Genomic DNA, 22,874 nt, shown 5'->3' with positions numbered 1-22,874 from the left:
GAGTGACAAACCAAAGACCGAAGGGTGTAGACTGAAGCCTTAGCTTTTTACACTTCAATAAACAGAAATAAAAAAATGATAAAGTCTATTTGTGTTTCCTGTTTATAAAGATCCGGCAGCAAAACAAAAAAATCATACACACAAAACACTTATGTTCACAGCTCTACTTGATTTGAAGTTAATAATCCTGTATTTATATTAAACATATTTATATTCTTCATACATTCATGGTTATTTATTTATCACATAATTGTTCTGAATATATACAACATATAGCCATTCTTACATATATCTGTCACTACATATCCACATACATAATGTACAGTCACACACACGCACACACACGCACACACACACACACACACACACACACACACACACACACACACACACACACACATATATATATATATATATATCATAACCTTTGACTCATGCTGTCATCTGCGTTACCCTTGACTCATCTCTCTTCCCGGCATGTCGCGGCATGTCGTTCAGTGTTGACTCAAACATTTATGTGTGAATTAGGGCTAAAGTATTGGATTCTATTTACATATATTTTTTCATATCCCAATCGAGTGATCCTGTATCGTAGCAGCACATCCCTACACGCAACCTCGGCAAAGAATTGTCAAGAATCATACTTTTCGTGTGCTGTGAAGCCGAGGAGCACAGCAACTTTAATGGAACACACAGTCAGATTATCTGTACACTCACTCCCAAGTGTGATCCTTTAACACACACATGCACCCAGTAGTTCCCCATCACCACTTGTTGATTCCATGAAAGATCAGAGCAGCTGTTCATGACTGTGGTTTGGCCACTTGATCCTACGAAAGTAACAGCGGTCAGAGTGAGATGTCACAACTCACTGCACAGTGGGCATCATGAAGTCTGTCTTCGGTGTGTGTGCTTGTAAAAATTTTGAGGTTGGGGCTGAAAGGCAGAGCTTGCAGTATTTATATAATGACTCGGATAACTTGGTTAGGAACAGTTGGTCCTGCGGTGGATTGTTATCATAGGTTGACGAGAATGAAACCCAATGCGATGTTCCTTGAGCTATTTATCAACTCTTGCTGTCGGATGTGTGTAGATGTTGTATAGAGGCTGTGTATGTGGGTGTGTGTGTGTATGTAAATGTGCTCAGGCATGTATGCACATAGGTGGTGTACATGCATTTATGTGTGTGGAAAATAACTCACCTGTCTGCCGTATACCAGAGAGAAGGGCACAGCTTACTGAGGATGTCACAAGGCGTGAGAGTACTTTCAAACAGTGTATGCGAATCCGGTTTCACAAGCCGGCTATGTAGATTATCGCAGGAAGCAAACACCGCGGCATCTACCAATGCCAGCCAACATCAGGATAGAAAATAAATACTCAGCCTTTCACAACAACAGTATATGATCTAGAAATAGCCGGAGTGGGTGTATGTTAGCAATTGGGGGCTCGATAAACTTCATCTAAAAACCGACTCCTCTGATTTGATAATTAGTATTTCCATTTTTTCCCTCCTCCCGTACAGATTAGATAACTATATTCTGACCGTCCCTCTTAGTTATTATTATAATTCATTTTTTTTTCTGTTTATGGTTTGCCATGATTGCCTCCAGATTTCCTCTCGAGTCTTTTTCTCATTCCATTAGTCTGTTAGAAGGATATTTTTCTTAAATATCTAAATGGATAGACAGGAAACATAAGTCTTTGATGAAGAGAAAACAAACACTGAAAACATATAATAACAGTACAACATAAAAGGAGTTGAAACACAGTGGCAGATGGTGTTCATCTTACAGAGAAGGGAGATGAAAAGAAAACTATAACTTGTTTCATCATGACTCAAGAGGAACATGTTTTGTTCTTCGGAGTTAACCTGACAAAACCTGTGGCTATGGAAAAACATGAGATAATGAAAGAAGTTGTTTTAGATTCACATAAATATGTCGTTCTCTCCGGGCAATTGTGTAAAGCAGATTTCATCCGGTTTTCTAATATGTCAAAGTGTATTTTTTGGTCTTTTGTCACTCGGATAACACCTTTTGAGTATTATTTCCACTAGACAACATGGTGTATGGTTGAGTGTCATGCAGCAGCTCAAAAGCTATACAGCAGGACAAGATAATCCTAAGAATGTTTCATCAGCATACCTTCCTGTTCAGAGTCCACTGACCCCACCCGACTCAAGTGTTCCCTGCAGTTTGTGCATGCATTTGTGAATGGAAATTGTTTTTGTTTGAACATGTGCACATGAAACAGCGGTGTCATTGGCAGTGCATGAAAAAAGTAAAAAGTTCTCAAATGTCTTAGTTTTAGGCTGATAAAATAAAACGAAGAGTCTGTCAATTTCTTTTCTCACATTATTCAGTGTATGAGTGGATTTAAGCCCTATTAGCGCTGTAGCTCCTGTGTTAGCAGGCCTGAGATACACTGTGGCCTCACTCTTCTGCTTCTGCTGCAAGATAAGAAAATGTAGTCTTATTTTAAAATGACCTCTTGACTTTTCTTAACCAAGCCAATTTCAATGAAGACAATAAAAGAGTAACTGCATAATCTGAGATAAAAAAAAAAAGTAGGGAAAATGGATTGAGTCAATGGTAATGTCAGTAAAATGATGATGGGAAGCAGAAAATTACCCCTAGAGAGGCTTAAGAGGCTTGGTGGCCAAGGTCTTAAAAAGTGGAATCCATGTTATCTACAGTTCAAGGTAACACTGTTATCTGTTTGGTCCAAGTTATTAACTTCCCTCCACTTGCAGGGGAAGTGAGGCATGGCCTCGATTCCTTCTTGTATCTAAGGACACATCACTCATTCACCTCACACTCTCCACACTTTTTTTTAAGCCAGCATTTCACTACATTACATATCTTATCTGTCTTCCACACTCTGTGCACACTTAAAATTCCTTATCCACCTTTCTGAGTCAAAAGTCTGCATTGCCCCATTCTCTTTTCACTGATTTATTTGCATTCCGTTTAGAATTAATGAAAATGTAGCTGTATAAACCAAGGTTATGTTTGTTTGAGTGTTAGCAAGCATACTTCCCAAACTATTGCTTCACCAGTGCCTTTTAATGATCGATCGGTGTTATCTGGCTGGTGTCAACACAGGTAAGAGGCAGTCTTCCTCATCCTCTGGTGAGGGAAGAGACACAGAAGTAACCATCATTTTAATTAACACCTCAATAATTTTATTGTTTTATTTAGTTTATGTATACAAGATAAATCCTAAAATAGGGTTTATTCCTATGTGCAACTTTTTTTTGTCAGAAATCGTAGCATTCAATAATTAACATGTTGATTGTACATATGAAAAAAGCAACCTTTTTTCATTGTTGTATTTTCCTTTTTTCCGTTTCTATTCATACCGTGTACTTTTTCTTTTCTTCTTGCTGTTTCTTTGTGTGTCTGTGTGAGAAAGATAGAGACAAATCTTGAGTGTGTGCTGTGTTCAGCTGGTTTTTTCCAAGCTGTAGCTGTAGCCACTGGCTTACACACACACACACACACACACACACACACACACACACACACACACACACACACAAACACAAACATGCAGTCTACCCTAAGTAGTGCACCAGATACATCAAATACAGGCCATTTTTGAAACTACTGTTCAGATAAGTTAGAATGTCTTAAAGTGGCCGGGATTCCATTGGAATACTCCTGATTTAGGCACATTAAAATGTCCTTTTGTTTGCCAAAATATCCTTAAAATCCACCCATCAGAGTGAGATGATACTCAAATTTATTATTGTTACTGAGCATTGGTCTCTTAATCGTTGAATCAACTGATTATTTAGGAGATAAACTCCAAATGGAGGGGATGAGACATCCGTATTAGACTCCAGTTTCTTTTCAGCTACCATCACAGCTTCCTTCAGGACAACCAAAACTCATTGGCTGTTCTGCTAAGTTCACTTATGCTTGAAAATGCTGTTGGCTAAACCATGGTTAGCACTAGCCCAACTGTAAATCCCTCTGATTCAAATCAGGGAGGCCGTTCCTCTCCAGCTTCCCCTTGATTGCTGAAGTCCTCCTGGAGGCCCTTATCGGTGCCTTTTCTAGGTCCCAGAGACTCCAAAGAGCCCAGAAACTCCAAACCGCAGTTTGACGCATACAACAACCAACAGCCGAAGCCTTCCTCTCAGCAGCATGTATTTTCATAAAGGCAATCTCATTCTATGGGGAAATGCATCAGTGCCAACTTAGTCCCTCTCACCCTTGGCACCTCTGGAGAAGAGCATAATCAAAACCATATCCAGGAGTTTGATTTGGTGAACCGAGCTAGCACTGACTCTTTCCCACCAGTGAGATTATGTTCCACGTCTAAAGTGCCTAGGGTGAGCACACCTAATCCTGGAGGAGATGTGGTATTGTTTAAATTTGAGACATTCTCTCCTCGAAAGCATTCACAGTGGTCCGCTCGCTTGTTCATTCCCTAATTTGACTTTAGAAATTTGTGGGAAAAGAATTGGAAAAATAAACAGAGTAAAGACTGACAGGTCATAATAATAGTTTGGGCCTTGATTTAGGCCAAGCCCCAGAATCTTCCAGGAAAAGTCTTCAAGCCAAAGCTGTGATGTGTTTGACGAAGGTTTATCATCTGGAAAGAACTTTATTCTTCCTCGGTCCCGACAAAACTCTTTCAGTGTCACAGTAGTTTCTTATTTTTAGTTCCTTGTCATCACAGCAAGAATATTTTTCAAGACCTTCCTGATATCAGGAGCTACCATTTTTTTCCTCATGCATCTGATGCAGTTTAAAAATTTAATGTTCAGTATTTTGTACTTGTCGTTGGTAATAGTCGTTATTTTGTGATGTGGTGCTACAAAATAAGATTTGTGTAAGAAAAACTAATATTTATTTAGAATAAAATAGGCTCTTTAAGCCAGGGCTGGAGTTCAAGGCCTGTGTGATACTGGCTCCTAAACTATATAAAGGAGGAAAAGTAGAATATTTCTTAAATAGGACCGAAATTCCATTCGTCAGATGGGCACCTGAAGCTTGCCAAGGTCAATCTCTGTGGTCTGAAGATCGTGGTACCGTGTGAAGAGTGGATGATGATGTTTCAAAAGTTTAACACGCTTCATAGTCGAGTATGTAGCATGTACTAAGTGGAGGAAATGGGAACCGTGTGTTGTTTTGAAACAGAAAATGAAAAGGTCTTTTTGTTACTGCAGTTAAACATGGACGACTGAAGCACAGCGTGGGCACTTTAATACGCTAGTCCATCAAGATTTTCGAAACTCGCCTCGAACATGAACCGTCTGAAGAGATGTAGCTATTCTGTAGTAATTAAAAAGTTACTATAGAATATGCATTTCAGCATGATTTTGAAGCCAAGTCCGATCAGGGGTTAGTTAAGGTCAAAAGCAGGTTGATGTTATGTCCTTCACCTTTTTTCCTTTATCCTGGAAGGGTTATTGTCTTCCTTAATGTGTCACCAGTGATTTTCGGTGTATAACTTGAGGACTCTTCACTGTTTTTGTTTCAGGTCCATACAAAGTTCCACTGTCGGCAAGCTCACACTCCAGGATCAGACACCTCCTGCCTCTCCTTCTCTTATGATGGCATGACTCTAGCCTCTCGTGGAGGTGAGAAGTTTCCATTCGTAGACAGGGAAGCACACTTTCTTTCCCTCAAACTAGATCTGTGATATAAATGATGCACCCCACTGTAAATATCATTCACAAATTTTCCCTTTGTTGACTTTTTCCATGATTTACATCTCCAATATAAACCTGTTGTCATTTTCTAGGTGATGACACTCTGAAGATTTGGGATATACGCAATTTCAAGAAGCCTGTGAATCTCACCACTGGATTGACCAACTACTTTGCAATGTGAGACTTTAGTTTTTTTGGATTGTCTTAATTGAAGTTTTCCTGCTTGTCTTTCAAGAGTGAATAACTTTGAGCTGATTTGTATGTGTGTCATTTTTCCTGTTAGGACCGACTGCTGTTTTAGCCCCGACGACCAGCTTCTTGTCACAGGCACTTCAGTGAAGAAAGATGAGGGAAATGGGAAGCTGGTTTTCTTTGATCGCGCCTCCTTTCAGAGGGTCTATGAAATAGAAGTTACTAATTCAGTAAGTTGAGCTTGAATCTCCACAACCGCTCTCACAGCCAGGGTGTTGGTTACAAAGCAAAATGTTGCACAGTGGAAACACACACACACACACACACACACACACACACACACACACACACACACACACACACACACACACACACAAACCCCCAGTGAAACACGATAACTCTCATTTGCGTGTCATTTCTCCTTCATTTTCAGATGCAACTATTGCAATTTTCTTAGCCTTTTTAAAAAAAAAAAAAAACAGATTTTGGTCAATCCTTATTTGTTTTCTCAATTATTATGAATAGAACTGACAGTCTATACAAGAATTTGAGAATTTTCTTTTTTTTTTTGTGTTAAAAAAAAAATGAATACCCCATTCCAGTACCTGTCAGAAATCGGTTTCAATCAGTGCATCCATACCTGAATCGATCAATCAAATTTGATTTATGTAGAACTTATCCGACAATATAAATGGAATTTATAGGTATTTACAGATTTAAAAGGCAAAAAACAAAGGAAGTAAGCAAAAATGGACACGTAGACCAATGCACACTGAGCAATAAAAATGTCTGTAGTCTTGGTTGTTGAAAAATAAAAATCTATTTATCTTCTATATTACTGGCACTGAAAAGATGGCAGTGGTAGCTCCTGTTATACATATTAATGGACCCCCCCTTCCGTCAGAAATCATATTTAGTCCAATCCTATGTCATCACATTTATCACCATGAATGACTTATTGTCTGAAACTAAGGCGATCCTCATGAGCAGCGTAGCAGTGTATGCATTTTCATCTTTCTCCAGGACAACAGATGGACTGCTGCAGGATGATTGTTTAAATGATCGTATTCCTTCAAATCAGAGGAACTTGCAAGAGAGGACTATTTTAAAAAAGGCGAGCTAAGAGAAAGTAATCTTACTTTTCCTAATGCATGTACTTCAAACAAACCCCTGACAGGACAGCTTGTGATACTTGAGTGTGTGTTGCCGTAAATGAAATTATATAAGGACACCATCAGCATGTTCCACTCACATTGACAGACTACTCTGTCATACACGTAAGCCTGCTTTCTCAGGAATCCTGCATGGAGGCAAGCCAACCCACTTGCAGAAATGAAGTAAAAAAAAAACAACAACTTTTTTCCCCGTTACCTCCTGCTCCTTATCCACAGTCTCTCTTTCTTTGAACTGTGTTCCAAAAATTTATTACTGCATATCTGTAGTCATAACAGTGTGGTCTGACGAAGGATAATGGCCCGTAACTGGGTCTCTCTGGCTAAGGCATGATACTTTCACACCAGACACAGAGTGAGCATGTTTGGGAGAGGGGGAACGACAAGGCAAAAGCTGGGTTTGTGTGTGTCTGTGTATCCTCCCTATCCTGCCCGCCAGCTGCTGTTAGCTTGCAAACCTTGGCACAGGTCGGCGCATCCACAGTAAGCACATACCCCGCTGCACAGTTGCGTTAACTGAGGGGAGGTCTTATGTTTCAGTTGACCTATTTTATCTGATTTTAACAACACTATGATTTACAAAGAAATCTGTACTCTTATTTATCCAGTTGATCTATCAAAAGATAATTTGAATTTTACTTCTTTCAGGATTTAGATGACAGATTTATACGTAACTTTGATATAATAAGTAACCCTGCTATCAATGAAAATTAGGGGAACACTTGTAAATTGAAAGATGAGTTGAGCTTTTGAGTCTGCATATATTTATTGCCGGAGAGAGCTGTCAGTTAGAGTTGTACGTGGCTTTTGATGACATTTGTTAGGTGAAAGAATTTAAGTTCAGGAACAATTGATTTAATTTTGGAAATGATCACAAAACAGACTTGATGAAGTCGTATTGGCACCCCATTGAATTTGAAACATAACATAAGCTACATAAGCTGGGTGGACAATGTAAGATAACATTAGTTAATGTTTCTCGTGGATATTTCTTTAGAATGAAAATACATAGTGCGCATAAATGAGGTTTTACTTCAGAGGACTGGAGCTTTCATACATTATGTAGTCCATAAATATTTCTGCCACAGCTGAAGCACAATCAACATCAGCAACAGTGATGACAACAACTCCAATGACCCCATGCTACTTCCTAACATCATCTACATAGATCTGTTATTATTAGCCACTAACACTTTGCATGTTTACACAGAACTCAAACAATGCTGGTGTCCCATTGTGTCATTCTGTGTAGAGCGCCACAATCAGGGGCTTGATTGAAAGACGGCAGGTGGCATTTTTAATTTGCAAATGACCAACAGTACAATCAACATATTTATGGTTGGTACTTAGAACAGGCTGGTAATGTTTGTTCATGGTAATTTAAGCTCTTCCTGCAAAGAGAGACAGAATCAGCCGTAGTTCTCTGCTACCACTTTCGTTGTTATAGCAGAATCAAACAAGGACCTCAGTCACTGAGGGTGAAAGAGTCTGTAAAGAGATTTAACAGCCCCCCTCCTTCTTTGCATCGCCCCATGGACGTTTGTCTTCTCTTTCACTTTACTGAAGACGATAAACATTTGGAAGTGATTTTTCCATTGGCCTGTCACTCGTCCCTTCATCTGCTGTTGTTAGCAACTCTAAAAGCTGCTGCTCAGTTTCACTGCAGGGACGGCAAATCCTCTTTTCCTGTCTTTAACGCTGCAGATTTCTCTTAACTGCCAACACAGTGCAGTGCACAGAAAGCAATGCAGTCTCAAGGCAGGTGTATGATGCCAATTTTCTTGGTTACTCTAAGTGCGTAGTTCTTAATGATAATTCTCCCCTCTTAAGAAGCATGTTAAGTCAGGTAAGTGTGTCTTTGTGCACTTTGGAATCTGCTCAACATGCACCCTTCACATTCTGCCCCTCCTCCCATCACACTGACCATCACTTTCACAGCACTTTGTCCATGCCAAGTTATTATGTAGCTTTGCCCCATCTGATGCAGTCAGTTGTAGCTTTAGCAGCACATCAGCAATTTCTGGTCGACATGCACTCGGTGAACCTGATGAATGAGCTATATACTATGTTTACATCAGCCGTCATCCTTTTGTATGGCCCAAGAATTTAAGTGCAGCACTGTCTTTATTAAGTGGCCTACCTGGCAGGCCTGTGAAATGAAGCCCCACCAGTCACTTTTAACTTAAACAGTCATTTATGTAACCCCAGACCTGGATTGCGGGGTGCGCTTGACGATGGAAGCTTTTTGTAGGTCCATTTGGTAAATACTTCAGGGACTCTTTAACCTTATCTTAGTCCGTCAAACAAGGCAGGGACTAGGTGAGACCCTGTTGACTTGGCTGTCTTTCAAACCAGCAGCCCACATTTATTTCCACTATATGTGGATTTCTGTATATTCCAATGTTCAGCTCAAAAAGACATGTATCCATCTAAGTCTGAATGAAATAAGATAAGATAACCCTTTATTTGTCCCACAGTGGGGAAATTGGCAATTACACAAGTTATACAAGTCAGACCAGCGCACCTCAAAAACTTGGTCAGGAATTCTTCAACTTTGTCATGCATACGCTTTAATTGGCCTCAAACTTGCCTTGGCACTGCACATGTTCAGTTGGTCCTGTGCATGCTTTTCTATTTCATTATTTATTTATTTCATATCATCTATCTCTGAAACAGCTTGATTGAATGTCCTCAACTTTGGTTCAAATGTCAACTGTGACTCAAGATGAACAGACAAAGATTTTGGCAGGCGAAGGTCAAGGTCACTGCGAGAGGCACGCAACCGTGATCTGGTACTTGCAGTCTTTTGTAGAGCTTGAATCTAAGTATGCTGCTTGACAGGGACGCTGCTTACTTGCTTCTGGTTAACATGTTTTGGTATGTGATGCAATAGGTGAACAGAAAGAAAGTCTGACTGCAACCAGCTGTAAGGTGGCACACTGCCACCTACCATTCCAGAGGCGGACATACTCCTGCCAATAAATCCAGTCTTCTCTGGGTCATGTACAGTGAGATCAATACGGTGGTCCATTTACATGACCACTGCAACTGTGCATGTAGATTTGGTGCTGTTTTGAGGCTGAACTACCATAAATAATTGGCATGGGTCATCTGACCACCAGTTTGGGGCACCCTCTACTAGCTACTACTCCTACCATCTCATGCTTGAGGGATCTTCTACAGTGAGCAGCTTCCCGTGCCATGCTCCTTGAGAAACCCTTTTAATATGAATGATCTGTCTTTCATGCTCAGTAAAAGCAGCCAAGGGTGAAAGATAGAAGGGCAGCATGAACTCTTTACTGTCTTTTTTTGCATTTAACCAAGTAAATCATACAAGATGGGAAAAGTTAGTTGTTCCAGGAAGCTAGGTCATGCTCGGACAGTTGCCCATGCAGCTGAGAGTAGTGTTGGCCTGTGTTAGCTCGGTCTGTCAGAAGCAGTTGCACATTTGGATTCTCTCACCATCGACTAAACAAAGACCACAACCATGACTATTGTGTCCCATTATAGCTTTATTATTTCATAATCAGCATGCATGTTGGGCAAGTGCCTGTATACTTATTTATTCCCAATCAGGGTATGGTATTTTAATCTGATGAGACAATGAGGCTGCTACTGAAGACCCTACTGATGAAAGTTTCCTCCCTCATGATGTGATGTAATTTTGTGGACATGAAGTGTAAACAGGGGGTTCTAGAGTATAAACACACTGGTCTGAGTATCGTGATAGCAGTCTTACTTTTGGAATGGCTGGGCAGGGCTTGGCTATGGTGGATTCAGCAGGGGTGGGCCCCTCTGAACTGGACTGTTTTTGGCTTCTCTGCTTCTTCTGTTTGATTTGCTGTTTTGTTGACAGCATGATTTGTTTGGGTCTGAAGAGGCAGATCTCTGAACCCCGCTGGACTTGAGATACTTGGCTATGGTTTTTCTTTTGTCTGGGTTTTACTTCCTGATATGTACCATTCTTTGTTTTTGTTCTGTGTGCATTAGGCGCATTCCTCCAACTTTTACTGAACCTGTGGAGTGTGACTGCCTTCATTCACATGTTGGGACTATCAGTGTGGCATTAGCAATACTGACAGGGCAGTTAATAACAGAGTGCACATTTACACTAAAGTGGGTTGAATATGGGATGCATGAATGCAGTTGTCATGAGTATCATGAGCTTTCTAAATGAAAAGCACCTGCAGGCAGTAAATGTATGTTATAAATTGTCATTTTTATCTGACTTTTTGGAGGATAATGCAAAAACTACTTGGCTGTTTTTCGCTGAACTTGGGGGTGTGTAATGTGGACCAAAGAGGCATTAATTTAGTTTTGGTGCAGTTCTGTTAAACTAAAAATTGCATTTGTAGCGGACCCAGGAACTGTCCTTGAAGGCATTTGTTGCGGAACGCCTACAGACTGACTGACTCCCAGTTGTTGGAACGCTTCTGCATGAGGGTTGAGCCGGGCCGGTTTGGCAGTCGTCTAGAGCACAAAATGTCAGGAGGGCACCACTAGTGTTGAGTTAAAACTCCAATAACAACTCAAAAAAGAGAAAGGACACTGTGAACCTGAAGGCAGAGCTAGGAGACAGTGCTAGCTAGCACTGAAAGTTTCACTTTCACTTTAATATCAGGCTTCATTGGTTCCGCTGAAGAGAGAGAAAAAAAAACTTAGTTCATTTATACACTTGTGAGGCCAACCCACGGTTCAGCTGACAAAAAAAGACACTGAAGAAATGACTGTTGAGCTCATAATTTAACCAAAATCATTTGTGCTGCAGGGCAGCTGTCTCCCAGCTGTGTGTTCTGAAAAGACTGAAGTAGGATTGTCGATCTTCTCTTGCGGTTTACATCATCAGTGTTTTCCACTCACAATTAGCTGCTCTGCATGATCTGTAACAATACAGGGATCATTTTATATAAGGCTGGAGGATTGTCACGCTGTCGCACAAATAGAACTGATGGAGCAGGCAACGCCAAAGTTACATGTCACGCACAGTCCCTGTGTAGTTAAGTAACAAAATACAGATGATGTACAAATATCATGTACATTGCATGTATCGGAGTCCAGCTTAGCAGGGCTTGCCTTTTGTTAACATTGGTCTTGGCAGTATCTGTCCATGCCAGATTTTCACCAAACATCCTGGAGGGGTGTAGCGTCAGCCAATAAATAGCTCATTAAAGTTTGGGCCAGATCTGATTAACGCATAGAAAAACTTTGTTGTAGTGTAAATTGGCCAGAGCGGAGTTATCTGTAGGTTTATTGGAATGATATATAAACTTGAATGTCATATGTCAGGCTCATATTAAATACATCAAAGCATTTTCCAGACCTTTCTATCAATTACAGTTGGCTCATGGTCTAGTCGGGTAGATTAACCCTCATCTGTTCACAGCTACAATCCACGGAGCAGTTGGCTTCATAGTAGAGAATTGTAATAGAATACTCCTTAATTACGTCACCTGATAATGTTTGAACATGATATTTTTATTCACTGATTTCATTTACAGAACGGGACAACTGGGCTCTATATGCTTGTATCTAGAGTACTGCTGGATGTTTTTAGTGATTGTTTGAACCTCGTGATTGATATACTATATTTTGTTCTATTTATTAAGAAAAGAAAACCTGTTTCCTTTTACGTGTGTGTGTGTGTGTGTGTGTGTGTGTGTGTGTGTGTGTGTGTGTGTGTGTGTGAGATTGAGACTCCTTCTCCTGGTATCCTGGTGGGAAGCTGAACAGCTGGGCGTTAAGCAGCTTTCACTGTCACAGAATCTGGACATCCCAGTCATAGTCCTACCCACCCCCATCCTCCACTGTCCTGTCCTAGACCCCCACCCCCCAGATTGCCTTCTCTGCTCCACATAAAGACAAGTCAAACTCTCACCCACCCTTTCTCTAAACTATTTCCATAAATACAAGAAGCGTGTGTTTACAATGACTCTTAATCAGGACATCACCGAAGGCTGTGAGGCTCTGGCAGCGTGTGCAAAGAAAGAAAACACTACTACAACTTGTACGAGGGGTCTGGCTCACCGCTGCAGCTCACATATCACAGAATGAACAGTGGGTCTTCATCACTGTACAACAGCCGCTTATTTCTCTCTCTGCCTCTTTTGCTCTCTGTCTCTCTCACTCACACACAGACACACACACACACACACACACACACACACACACACACACACACACACACACACACACACACACCTCTGGATAAACGTGGTCACATTTGCCTATTGGCACTGGGCCATCTGTCACACATAGACTGAGGGATCCAACCCTCATCCCAACAACCAAATATAGTCAACTAGAGCAGCAGAGCACGCCGGGGCTGATCCCCACAGTACCACAACCAACCTGGGTCACATACTCACAATACTTAAAAGATATGATTGTTACCTTTTTGTTGGTGGAGAAGCTGAAACAACCACAGTGGAACAAGTTGTTCTCCACCCGCTGCTTCATATCCTGACATTTATCAACTGCCTCAGTAACTGTACAGCAAGCATTTAAGTGTTTCATATCATTTCTTTGTGTGTACTCCAGAGTGTTGTCCGTTGCCTGTGGCACCCAAAACTCAACCAGATCATGGTGGGGACCGGAAATGGTCTGGCCAAGGTCTACTATGACCCCATCAAAAGTCAGAGGTATTTTAGATTGAAACATATTGGACAAGACTTGTGCTATTTTATGATTTTTAGACTTGAAAACCATCTAAGTATTAATTCTTCAGTCATTATCTCTGTAAATACCATTTTACATTTTTGGCATTTTGATCAACAGCTTGTAAAACTTGTAAAGCAGCAGAAACAGTTGGTGGTTTCACATCTGATGTGTCATTTTTGAGAAGGTGCAAAATAGCTATGCTAATGCTAGCTTCCTTTTGTGTACATGTACTGTATATATCAAGATGAAGTTTCTTCATGTGAATTGGAGATAATGGTGAAAAGCTAGATACAGCAGTGCACTGTCTTCAGGACCTTTAGTTTTCTATGATAATTTACCTTCACAGAGCATCAACTAACCATTGTGCTCTTCTCCAGGGGGGCTATGTTGTGTGTAGTCAAGAGCAAACGGAAAGAGCGACACGCAGAGACGCTGACACAAGACTACATCATTACACGTAAGTTCCAGGATGTCTGTACTCCTGTATGAGGGTTGCCATAATATAGGGCATTGGTGATAATTATGAAATTTAAAAACTGCTTATTACCAGAAACTTCTGCTTCGCAATCCTACATACTGTAGTCAATGGAGGTATTGCACCTGAACGCTTAGATTTTGCTGGGTGAGTTGAGCTTAGGTGCCATTATCAAATCCCTACAGAGGTGTAATCCACTTTGAGCCCTAACCCATCACAGCAAAGAGCATCTTCCAAGTTCAAAATATGACATTTGAACCATTCTCCTATGTACCTTCTCAGATATATCTTTCCTCATCTTTTTGCTCTAACGCGCACTGTGGCGTGCACTGAGGGCTGCGCGACGAATGAGACAGCATTCAGGACTTTCACAGGCCCATTAGCTGATGGAGTCAAGTGTAGCCACAGGGCGCAATGCCACGCAGTAGCCATGTGTTTCCAGTAAAAGCAGATCACGCCAGGGACAGACACCTCTCCCACCTCTACTGGTGTGATTCGTTGCTGATTCACGCCGCACACACAAACTACCCCCCCAACTGTCATCCTGTCATATCACCCAACCCACGAGGCTGTCATCTCTTTAGTGCGTGTCCTGCGCTCTTCGCCACTGGACTAAAATCATGTTCCTGCAGGACCAGAGCAGCTGCCGACAGTAAGCCTCTGATTGGCTGCGAGTCACAATTTAGACGGCCTTTATTGTTTGGGCTAGCGCAGCCTTTTCAGGTGCATCAGGTGATTTCATTGCCATGCCAACAAGGTGTGAAGAAGGCAGACATTTGACTGCCACGATCGATGAGTGACGCACTTGATGCCCTGGCACTGGAAAATTAGAGGGGACAGGAAGCAAGTGATGGCCCATTGAGAAAAGCGAGGGAATCTGTTAACAGTAACCTTTTTACTTAATGTAGCGTGGAGAAGAATTAACACTGAACAGTGACAGCGCTCCTGGATGGAAAATCACTCTATCTAACCCTTTACTAAAGTGTCTCTTTGTAACCCCTGAGGATAAGAGCAGAGCATACACTCACTTTAACACAAATGCTCGTACGCACACACAATCTCTCCCTCTCACACACTCGTGGCTTTAAGTGCTCGGGGCCTTTATTGCAATAGTGTCCACAAAAGTGTGAAGAGTGGCAGAGTGATTGGCTGTATCTAAACATGGGGGAATATAATGAATATGATGGTGTGCACTATGGCAGAAAGAGTAAACAAGGGAGGCATTCGCTCTGAGGTCAACAGGTGTGTGTATTTTTGCGTAACTGCCTCTGGAAGGTGTAGTAGTAGGTGAGAACTGTTGCTCTGTTCTGTTTGAAAACACTGTCAGATCTCAGCTTTCTCTCTTCACTGAGGACCCCAAACATGTCAGCGGGTGTCCTGTCTGCTTATTTGTGCGCCTGTTGTCATCTTGCAGTTCAGCGACCTTTTATAAGGTCATGTAAAACCTGTAAAAGTAATAGAATTTAAAAAAAAAACATTTCCAAGTCTGGAAAAGTTTTTGAGAAATAAACAAAGATAGAAAAATTTTGGCAAAGTCAGCCAAATTTGCTTCACAGATACTTGCATATTAGAGAATATGTTTGGGGGGCAGACTTTTTTCTTTTTTTTTTGGAAGGCCAAAAGTAAAATCTAATTGTGGGCCAAAGGCACAAATTCTAAACGCCACTAAGGTTCCTTTGAATTGTCAGACTTTTAATTAAATGTTATTAAACTTTTGCATAGATTTAAAATCATATGCTTGCACTACAGGTCAGTTTTTCAAGTTTTTACAACACAAAAGTAGTGAAACAGACAACATTGTTGTTATTTTGATTATTAGACCCGTTATTTGGGGGGGGGGGGGGTGCCCCTAGCAGGCCAAATTTAGCCCATCAGCCCCACTTTGCAGCACTGGCATATGGGATTTAGTCCAAATCAACTAACCAAAAACCTCTTTTAGTTCATATTGATTTATCTTGGTACTTATCAATCTGTTGTATCAATCCATGTGGCTTATTAATTATTGTGAAATGTCCTCTGGTGAATCTAGATTTCACTGTTTATCATGTGTTAAGAGACATCGCAGAGAATGTATAATCATAAGCAAATATCTTGAAGTGTAGCAATAAATGTGTGTTTGAACCGTGTGTGTGTCTGCAGCTCACGCCTTGCCCATGTTCAGAGAGGCCCGACAGCGCAGTACACGCAAACAGCTGGAGAAGGACCGACTTGACCCCAAAAAGTCCCACAAACCAGAGCCTCCTGTTTCTGGACCAGGTAATGTGAATTTCTTGATTGTTTCTTGCTTTTATGAGTTCTAAATTTATAGAATAAACAAAAAAGTAACCAGAAAAATGCGATGATTCACGATTGAACAATCGGGTGTCCTTAAGGGACGAGACAAAGCCAGAACTGAAGAAAACAAACATGCTCAACACATGCTCTCATTAAATATGAGCCACGTTTTTTTTGAAGCATATTATTAGTCATGTTCTTAACTGGATGAATACATGATTGTGTTTGAGGCAGATGCAGACAGTTGTTGATGTGTTCTCTATTATGCAATCCTGCTGAAGTCAAGAGCTTTAACAGCTCTGCTCCCACTTGGCCTCTCGAAGATTCATTGTAGCTTGCCTCATGTCGTCTAGTTGCTGGAACATGATGCATGGTGAACTTTCTCTCCATCGCATGCTTGGTTGGATTATATTTATCCTGTAACACATACACTAACAGATTCATACCTATGCACAAATACAGTCTGAACTTTGTTCCAAGAGACTTAGATGCCTCAGAACTCTTCCAGCTGGCTCATTTTGTCTTAGTTTTACACACAATCTTCCCATGTTTTTTTTTTCACTTATCCCCTCAGCTCTATGTACTTAAAAAATGAAATGTTTCCACAGCGAAATTATTTTTTCTCTCCCTCAGGTTGGAAAAAAAAAAACATCTGTAAAGGATTTAGACAGAGAAAAAGTATTCAAACTGTTATACTCGAGAATTGCAACAGAACCAGTAAAAAATAAATAAATAAATAAATGCATGGTAGCCCACAATGGTGAAGGTTTTGCATTTTACAAATGATGTCTTTGTTTTATGAGGTTTAAAGGGGCCATATTATGGAAAACTCTTTTTGGCTGCTCTTGTGCTTATACAGTTGTGTCTCTGATGTCCCCCCTAACACTCAAACTCTGAAATAAGTAAACCCAGTAAGTTCAATGTGAGCTCGATTGTTTTGTGGTGTTGTGATTCAAGGACTCGCTCACATTTGACGCTCTGTAACGCGCCACAAGGAGCATTCCCGCTCCAGCCTGGAGTGTTTTCATGTCAGGCTTTGGGGTGTGTTTTTTCTGACACACCCTCAGAATCTGGCCAATCACAGTTAAGTGGTTTTGTTAGTTTTTGTCAGTATGGCAGGAACCCTATCAGCCTTCTAAAAAAAAAAATTGATAAAAGTTGCCTATGGAGCTGTAACTAGTAACTTTTTGATCATAAATATATGTTAATGTTAGTTAATACGTCACCAAAATGGAAATATTAAACTGGAGAGGGTGCATAATTTGTCACCTTTGAAATAATTGTAAAAATGAAATGAATTAGAAACAGTAAGAGAGGCCTAACTGCTGCATGGTAATGTTGAGAGAAAGAGAAAAGTAAGCGCAGCAGTCGGAAAATGAAAATAAGTCAGACTACTTGATAGCAGAGCGGTGGTTTTCGGATAACAGGCTGCCTTTTTATTGTTTAGTTTCTTCATGAAATGGTTCGCATGAGTGGAAGATGAAAATGCTTAGTGGTCGGATGGATGCTTACAATTCAAGAGAGGAAGGAGGTGCCTCGCATTCCCCCGAATAACCCCACGGCCTAGCTAGAGCAGGGAATCCTTGTGTTTGGATGTGAATGCATTTGTGTATTTCAAGACATAATAATACCTTCTCTGGAAAGCAGGATTTTTCCTCTTAAAGAGTTCAAATACATGCAGTCAAGTAGAGCCAACAGAGTACTGTAACTGGTCCTTTCTTTAACAGAAACAGGGAGTAGGAAGTACAGGTTTGCGTTGAGGTGTGGGGAGTAAAAAATAAAACATTGTGAATGGGAGGAAAAAGTCTCAAGTTCCAATATTCATTGCAAACTCCGGATTTTAGCACCATTGCCAAGCCTTTTCATGAGTTATCGTTAGCTATTTTCAGCGGCTATTGTGTGAATACAGTCTAGCTCTCGTGTGTGTCAGGAGAAACACCGCAAGAAAACACCCTTTTGCCAATTAAACACAGACACAACAGCTAGTTTATGGGCACTGAGTCATAACTGTCAATGGAGGAGAGAGCTGCGTGAGGAGGAGACTCCCCACGTCTAATCCTCAACCTCTTGCATACTGCCAAAGTGAAAGTTTTTCCAAACCTTGTGACTTCTCGACTTTGTTTTTCTACTACCTTTAAAATAAGTAATGCTATATTGTACAGCTGATCCAGAGGATTGGTATCAGGTCTTTTTATAACTCTGCTGTTTCTCCTTGACCAGCTCGTGCTGCGGTGCTGCTCTGCTCTGCTTTACCGCACTACAAACACTGCTGCACGAGCCAGAGAAAATTGGTGTGTTAGTTTGAAACAATATTTGGGCGATTGGAAGAGATTGAGGAAGAATTACTGACAGAGCAGCAGGCTGACAAATATAGAACTGTCCGAATCTCCAATCAGGGTAGAACAACATACTTGGACTAACATTTTGAATGCAACACCATCTACGGGGGAACAAGCTGGTACTGTTTCAGTGACGTTCTTTCTTGGGTAACAAACGGGACAAAGTTATTGATGATTGTAGATGATAACTAGAAGCAGATATGACATTGATTCCAGTGATAGGTGCATGTACCAGATTCCATCAAAATCCACCCAGTTATCTTACTAACAAACATTTCAACGCTGGTAATCGCATTACTCCCCTGATGCTGGTCATGATTCATTGACTTCTCTTTGGAAATCTTTTTTGAATCAAAACATACCGAGACGGACAGCCAGATTTTTTACAGTGTGAGCAACAGGAAGCCATTAAGAAAAGCTTCCAGTGCAGACGGGCTTGGGCGGGTCTTCTGTAAAACCTTCCAAAAGGAGCTTGCACCGCTGTTGAAAACGACTGCTGATACCTTTAAGATCCTTCCTCGGGGAAGCAGATATCTGTGTTTCATTGAATACAGGAAGTTACAGGCCCATTATTCCCTGAAATTATGATCTGAACATAAATACAAACCGGCTGGGCCAGCATATAGCAGATGTCATCCTCCAAGACCAAACATGTAGAGCTGCCTTATTGTCCTTCAGCGGCCAGAAGACATTCAACCTAGTGAAGCATTGTGGTGCTTAGGGAGGTTGGATTTGATGAAGCTTTCATAGAATTAGTCAAAATATCGCAGATACTTTAACACCTTTTCTCAGATATCAGATCAGGCCATGATTAAGGCCCTTGAGACTGTATGCAGACGATCTACTGGTTTTTCTGTCCAACTCAAAGGTCTCTATGGTCCTATAATAGGATATACATTCATCTGGTAGTGTTTTTGGTTATACAGTAAATGTACTCACAGGAAGACTGAGTGCAAAGTAGTGCATCCTTGAGGATAAGCGTCTTTCTCCAAGTTTCGATTAGTAGATGGATAAATATCACGAGTTCATCAGGTTTATGTACCTTTTTCAGCCCCCCCCCATACTTTTAAATGTGCAGTACATAGCATCCATATTAAGAATCCTACATTATGTAATAATACCCTTTTTATATGTGAATACAAAACACAGAAAATGTCCAGGCTCACCTGCACAGATCGTGTACAGATCCTTCAATTAGATTGGCCTTGGTGGCCACTTGAAAAGAACTTTGTTCCACGGAATATTTGATTCAAATGAGCGTCCAAGGTTCCATCTTTCTTCATGTGCAGCCACAGTATCTTTATAGGCTAGAGCCCTTTATTGAAGCCTGGATGGATTGATTGCAGTTTTGAGAGAGAAAGTCATCAGCTCTTCACCGCATCTAGTTTGGAAATATAACAACTGATCCAAGTTGCATATTTTACTCAGTTGCCTTTAATCAATCCATTGAGAGACGTGCACGTTTGAGACGACCGCCACCACCCAAATCTTTTTTAATGGGCATCTCCAATGTCCCCCAGCGTGAGAAACTGAGGCCAAGCAACTTTCGCATCCACAATTAATCAATTAATTAGCTTTTTGTTAATCAAATAATAGAGTTTTTTGATCAATAACTTAAAACACTTGCTACTTTCCTAATGTGAATATAATAATAAAGTGAATATTTTTGGAGGGTTAGTTGGACAAAATAAGAAATCTGGAGGCAACACCATAAAAAGCCTTTAAAAGGCAGTTTTTAGTAGTTGATAGACAAAGGAATGAATTGACTAATCAAGGAAATGACAGGAAGATTAAAAAGTGTGAGTTGCTGTTTTGGGAATTTTAGGGTAGAGTCACTGTCATCATGAAGTCATGTACATTGCTCTGTTTCAAAAAAAATAAAGGAGTTTCCATCATGTGTTTTCTTCTGTGCACTCACTGACTCTAATGAGGTCTTCATGTGTCCTGGCAGGTCGTGGAGGAAGAGTAGCAGCTCATGGCGGCACACTGTCCTCATTCATAGTGAAGAACATTGCTTTAGATAAAACAGACGACAGTAACCCTCGAGAGGCCATCCTGCGTCACGCCAAGGAGGCTTCCGAGAACCCTTACTGGGTCGCCCCAGCGTACAAACAGTGAGGAACTCATCTTATCTTCATTAGAGGAAATATGAATCATTTACACACTGACTCTTCCTCTGTCGTGTCTCTTATTTCTGGGTTTGTTCTCATTAGCAGACACTGTAAGACGAGATCTGTTTGTGGTGTATGATGCTACTAGGGTTTCTTCCTACCTGTGAGGCGCATAAATGTTTAAAGAGCTGCACAGTTTTTACAGGCGCTGGAGTAATGGACAGTTTTAGATCACTATCGAGCACGGAACAACACCTGAGCCAAATTTATACACTTTTACATTGTCAGTCCAAATGAGCTTTATCATAACTGTAAAAATGAATGCTGTTTATAAGCTCCACTCCAGCCAGCAGACCTCTTCTGTCTGAGCTCAAATACGGTAATATCGACATTGTGTTTGCTTAAAGGGAACACAACATCTTTTAAAAGTCAGATAGATCCAGGTCAGGATCTTGGTTTGTCCAAAGTAATGTGGGCCATGATTAGTAGCAGCAGTTGCTTTTCTACTCATGTGTTTTGAGGTGCTGCGTCAAATCACCGTGCCAGGTCTGGAAAGTAGTTCCAACAATGTATTTGATTCTAAAATTACATCTCATCATTTCAGAATAAATATCACGCACATCCTGAGTTATATTAATGCAAGCCTGTTTGGAGAAAAGTATATTTTATTACTTTTGATTGAAGTATGCTCGGGGGCAGCATGACTCAGATGTAGCATGGCCGTCTAGCGATGGAAGGGTTGCTGGGTTGCCGGTGACCATGTCCAAGTATCTTTGAGCTAATTGCTCCTGATGGACTGGCATCCCGTCCAGGGTGAACCCTGCCTCTCCATCAGTGTCAGCTGGAATAGGCTTCAGCGTGTCCCCCTCATGACCCTTAACGGATAAGCAGTATAGAAAATGGATGGATGGATGGATGGATGAAGTATGCTAACACTTCCCACCCACTGCCATTCATCTGCTAAGCTAACTAGCAGCCAGCTGGTCATTTATACAGGAAGAGAGGACAGAACGGTATCAATCTTCTTGTCTGGCTTTAGGGAGGAAGGACAAAAGATGTATCACCAAAAAGTTGGTATGTTCCTTAAAGTAAACACAAAGTCCATATTAGCATGTTTGTGCTTCAAAGATCATTTGGTCACCACATGACACATAAAACTGAAGAGACTTGGCTCACAATTCTTTGTTTATTCTGTGTGGTTTTTGTTGTTCATTTTATTGCTCGTAAATTTAAATTTGACCGAGTTTCTGCTGTGGCTCCCTCCAGGACCCAACCAGAGCCGGTGTTTGCAGAAGAATCGGAGGAAGACGAGGAGGCTGACAAGGAACCAGAATGGAAGAAGCGAAAAATCTGAGGCTCTTGAGGAGCAGCAGCAGCTCGCTTTTTATAGGATGGCTGACAACATTACCACAAGGTCTGGAGATCAGTGCTCCAAGGGAAACTGTGTAGGAGCATCAGTGACATGTGCAAATTGTCTTTTTCCTGCCTCCCGTAATATAATCCAAGAGTGTGTGTGTTTTTATGTGCATGCCTCTGAATTCAGGGGCAGCACATAAATGTACTGGCGTTTTCACTGTGTAAATAAAATCTAGCATCTTGTAGGTTTATATTCCCCTCATTGCTATTCATCAACCACTGGAAGACCTTGGCTTTTTAATGCTTGTTTTTTTATTGTCATCATTTCTACTGTCCTCCCATAACAGCAGAGTTTGCCAATGCCTTGTAAATCGGCTCCAGATTTTGTGGTCTGGGTGCGTTCATCAGCCACAAGAATTGTTGGGAGTTTTTAAGGAAAAAGTAGAAAAATTTTGAATGATTTTTCTTTGGTATGTTTTTGTTACAAGATTATAATTTTTAAAGCTGTAGAGTTTGTAAGATTTGATGAGCAAAAGCTTAATCAAGCCGTCTGTTTATTTCGATTTTTTTTTTTTTACTGTATTCCATCTAAGATCCTAAATAAAGGAATTTTTTTATTAATGTGCTCAA

At 40.8% G+C, this 22,874-nt stretch overlaps 1 protein-coding gene across 3 annotated transcripts in view; it reads left to right on the top strand.

The window, feature by feature from the left end:
• wdr70 (WD repeat domain 70) overlaps positions 1-22,874 on the top strand; it is a 45,000-nt gene extending 22,126 nt beyond the window's left edge. For all 3 annotated transcript variants that reach the window (XM_086186897.1, XM_086186898.1, XM_086186896.1), the window contains exons 11-18: positions 5,497-5,596; positions 5,761-5,845; positions 5,952-6,090; positions 13,570-13,670; positions 14,067-14,146; positions 16,304-16,420; positions 20,729-20,891; positions 22,155-22,874. In XM_086186897.1, the coding sequence (XP_086043023.1) occupies positions 5,497-5,596; positions 5,761-5,845; positions 5,952-6,090; positions 13,570-13,670; positions 14,067-14,146; positions 16,304-16,420; positions 20,729-20,891; positions 22,155-22,242 (873 nt within the window). In that variant the 3' untranslated portion in view covers positions 22,243-22,874. The remainder of the gene's footprint in view (positions 1-5,496; positions 5,597-5,760; positions 5,846-5,951; positions 6,091-13,569; positions 13,671-14,066; positions 14,147-16,303; positions 16,421-20,728; positions 20,892-22,154) is intronic.

Source organism: Aulostomus chinensis, chromosome 19 (genome assembly GCF_037954235.1).
Source record: "Aulostomus chinensis isolate RoL2024-O1b breed Wild chromosome 19, RoL_Achi_v1.0, whole genome shotgun sequence".
Classification (NCBI taxonomy): Eukaryota; Metazoa; Chordata; class Actinopteri; order Syngnathiformes; family Aulostomidae; genus Aulostomus; species Aulostomus chinensis.
The sequence above is the reverse complement of the archived record's forward strand: the minus strand, read 5'-3'. Positions and strand labels throughout refer to the sequence as shown.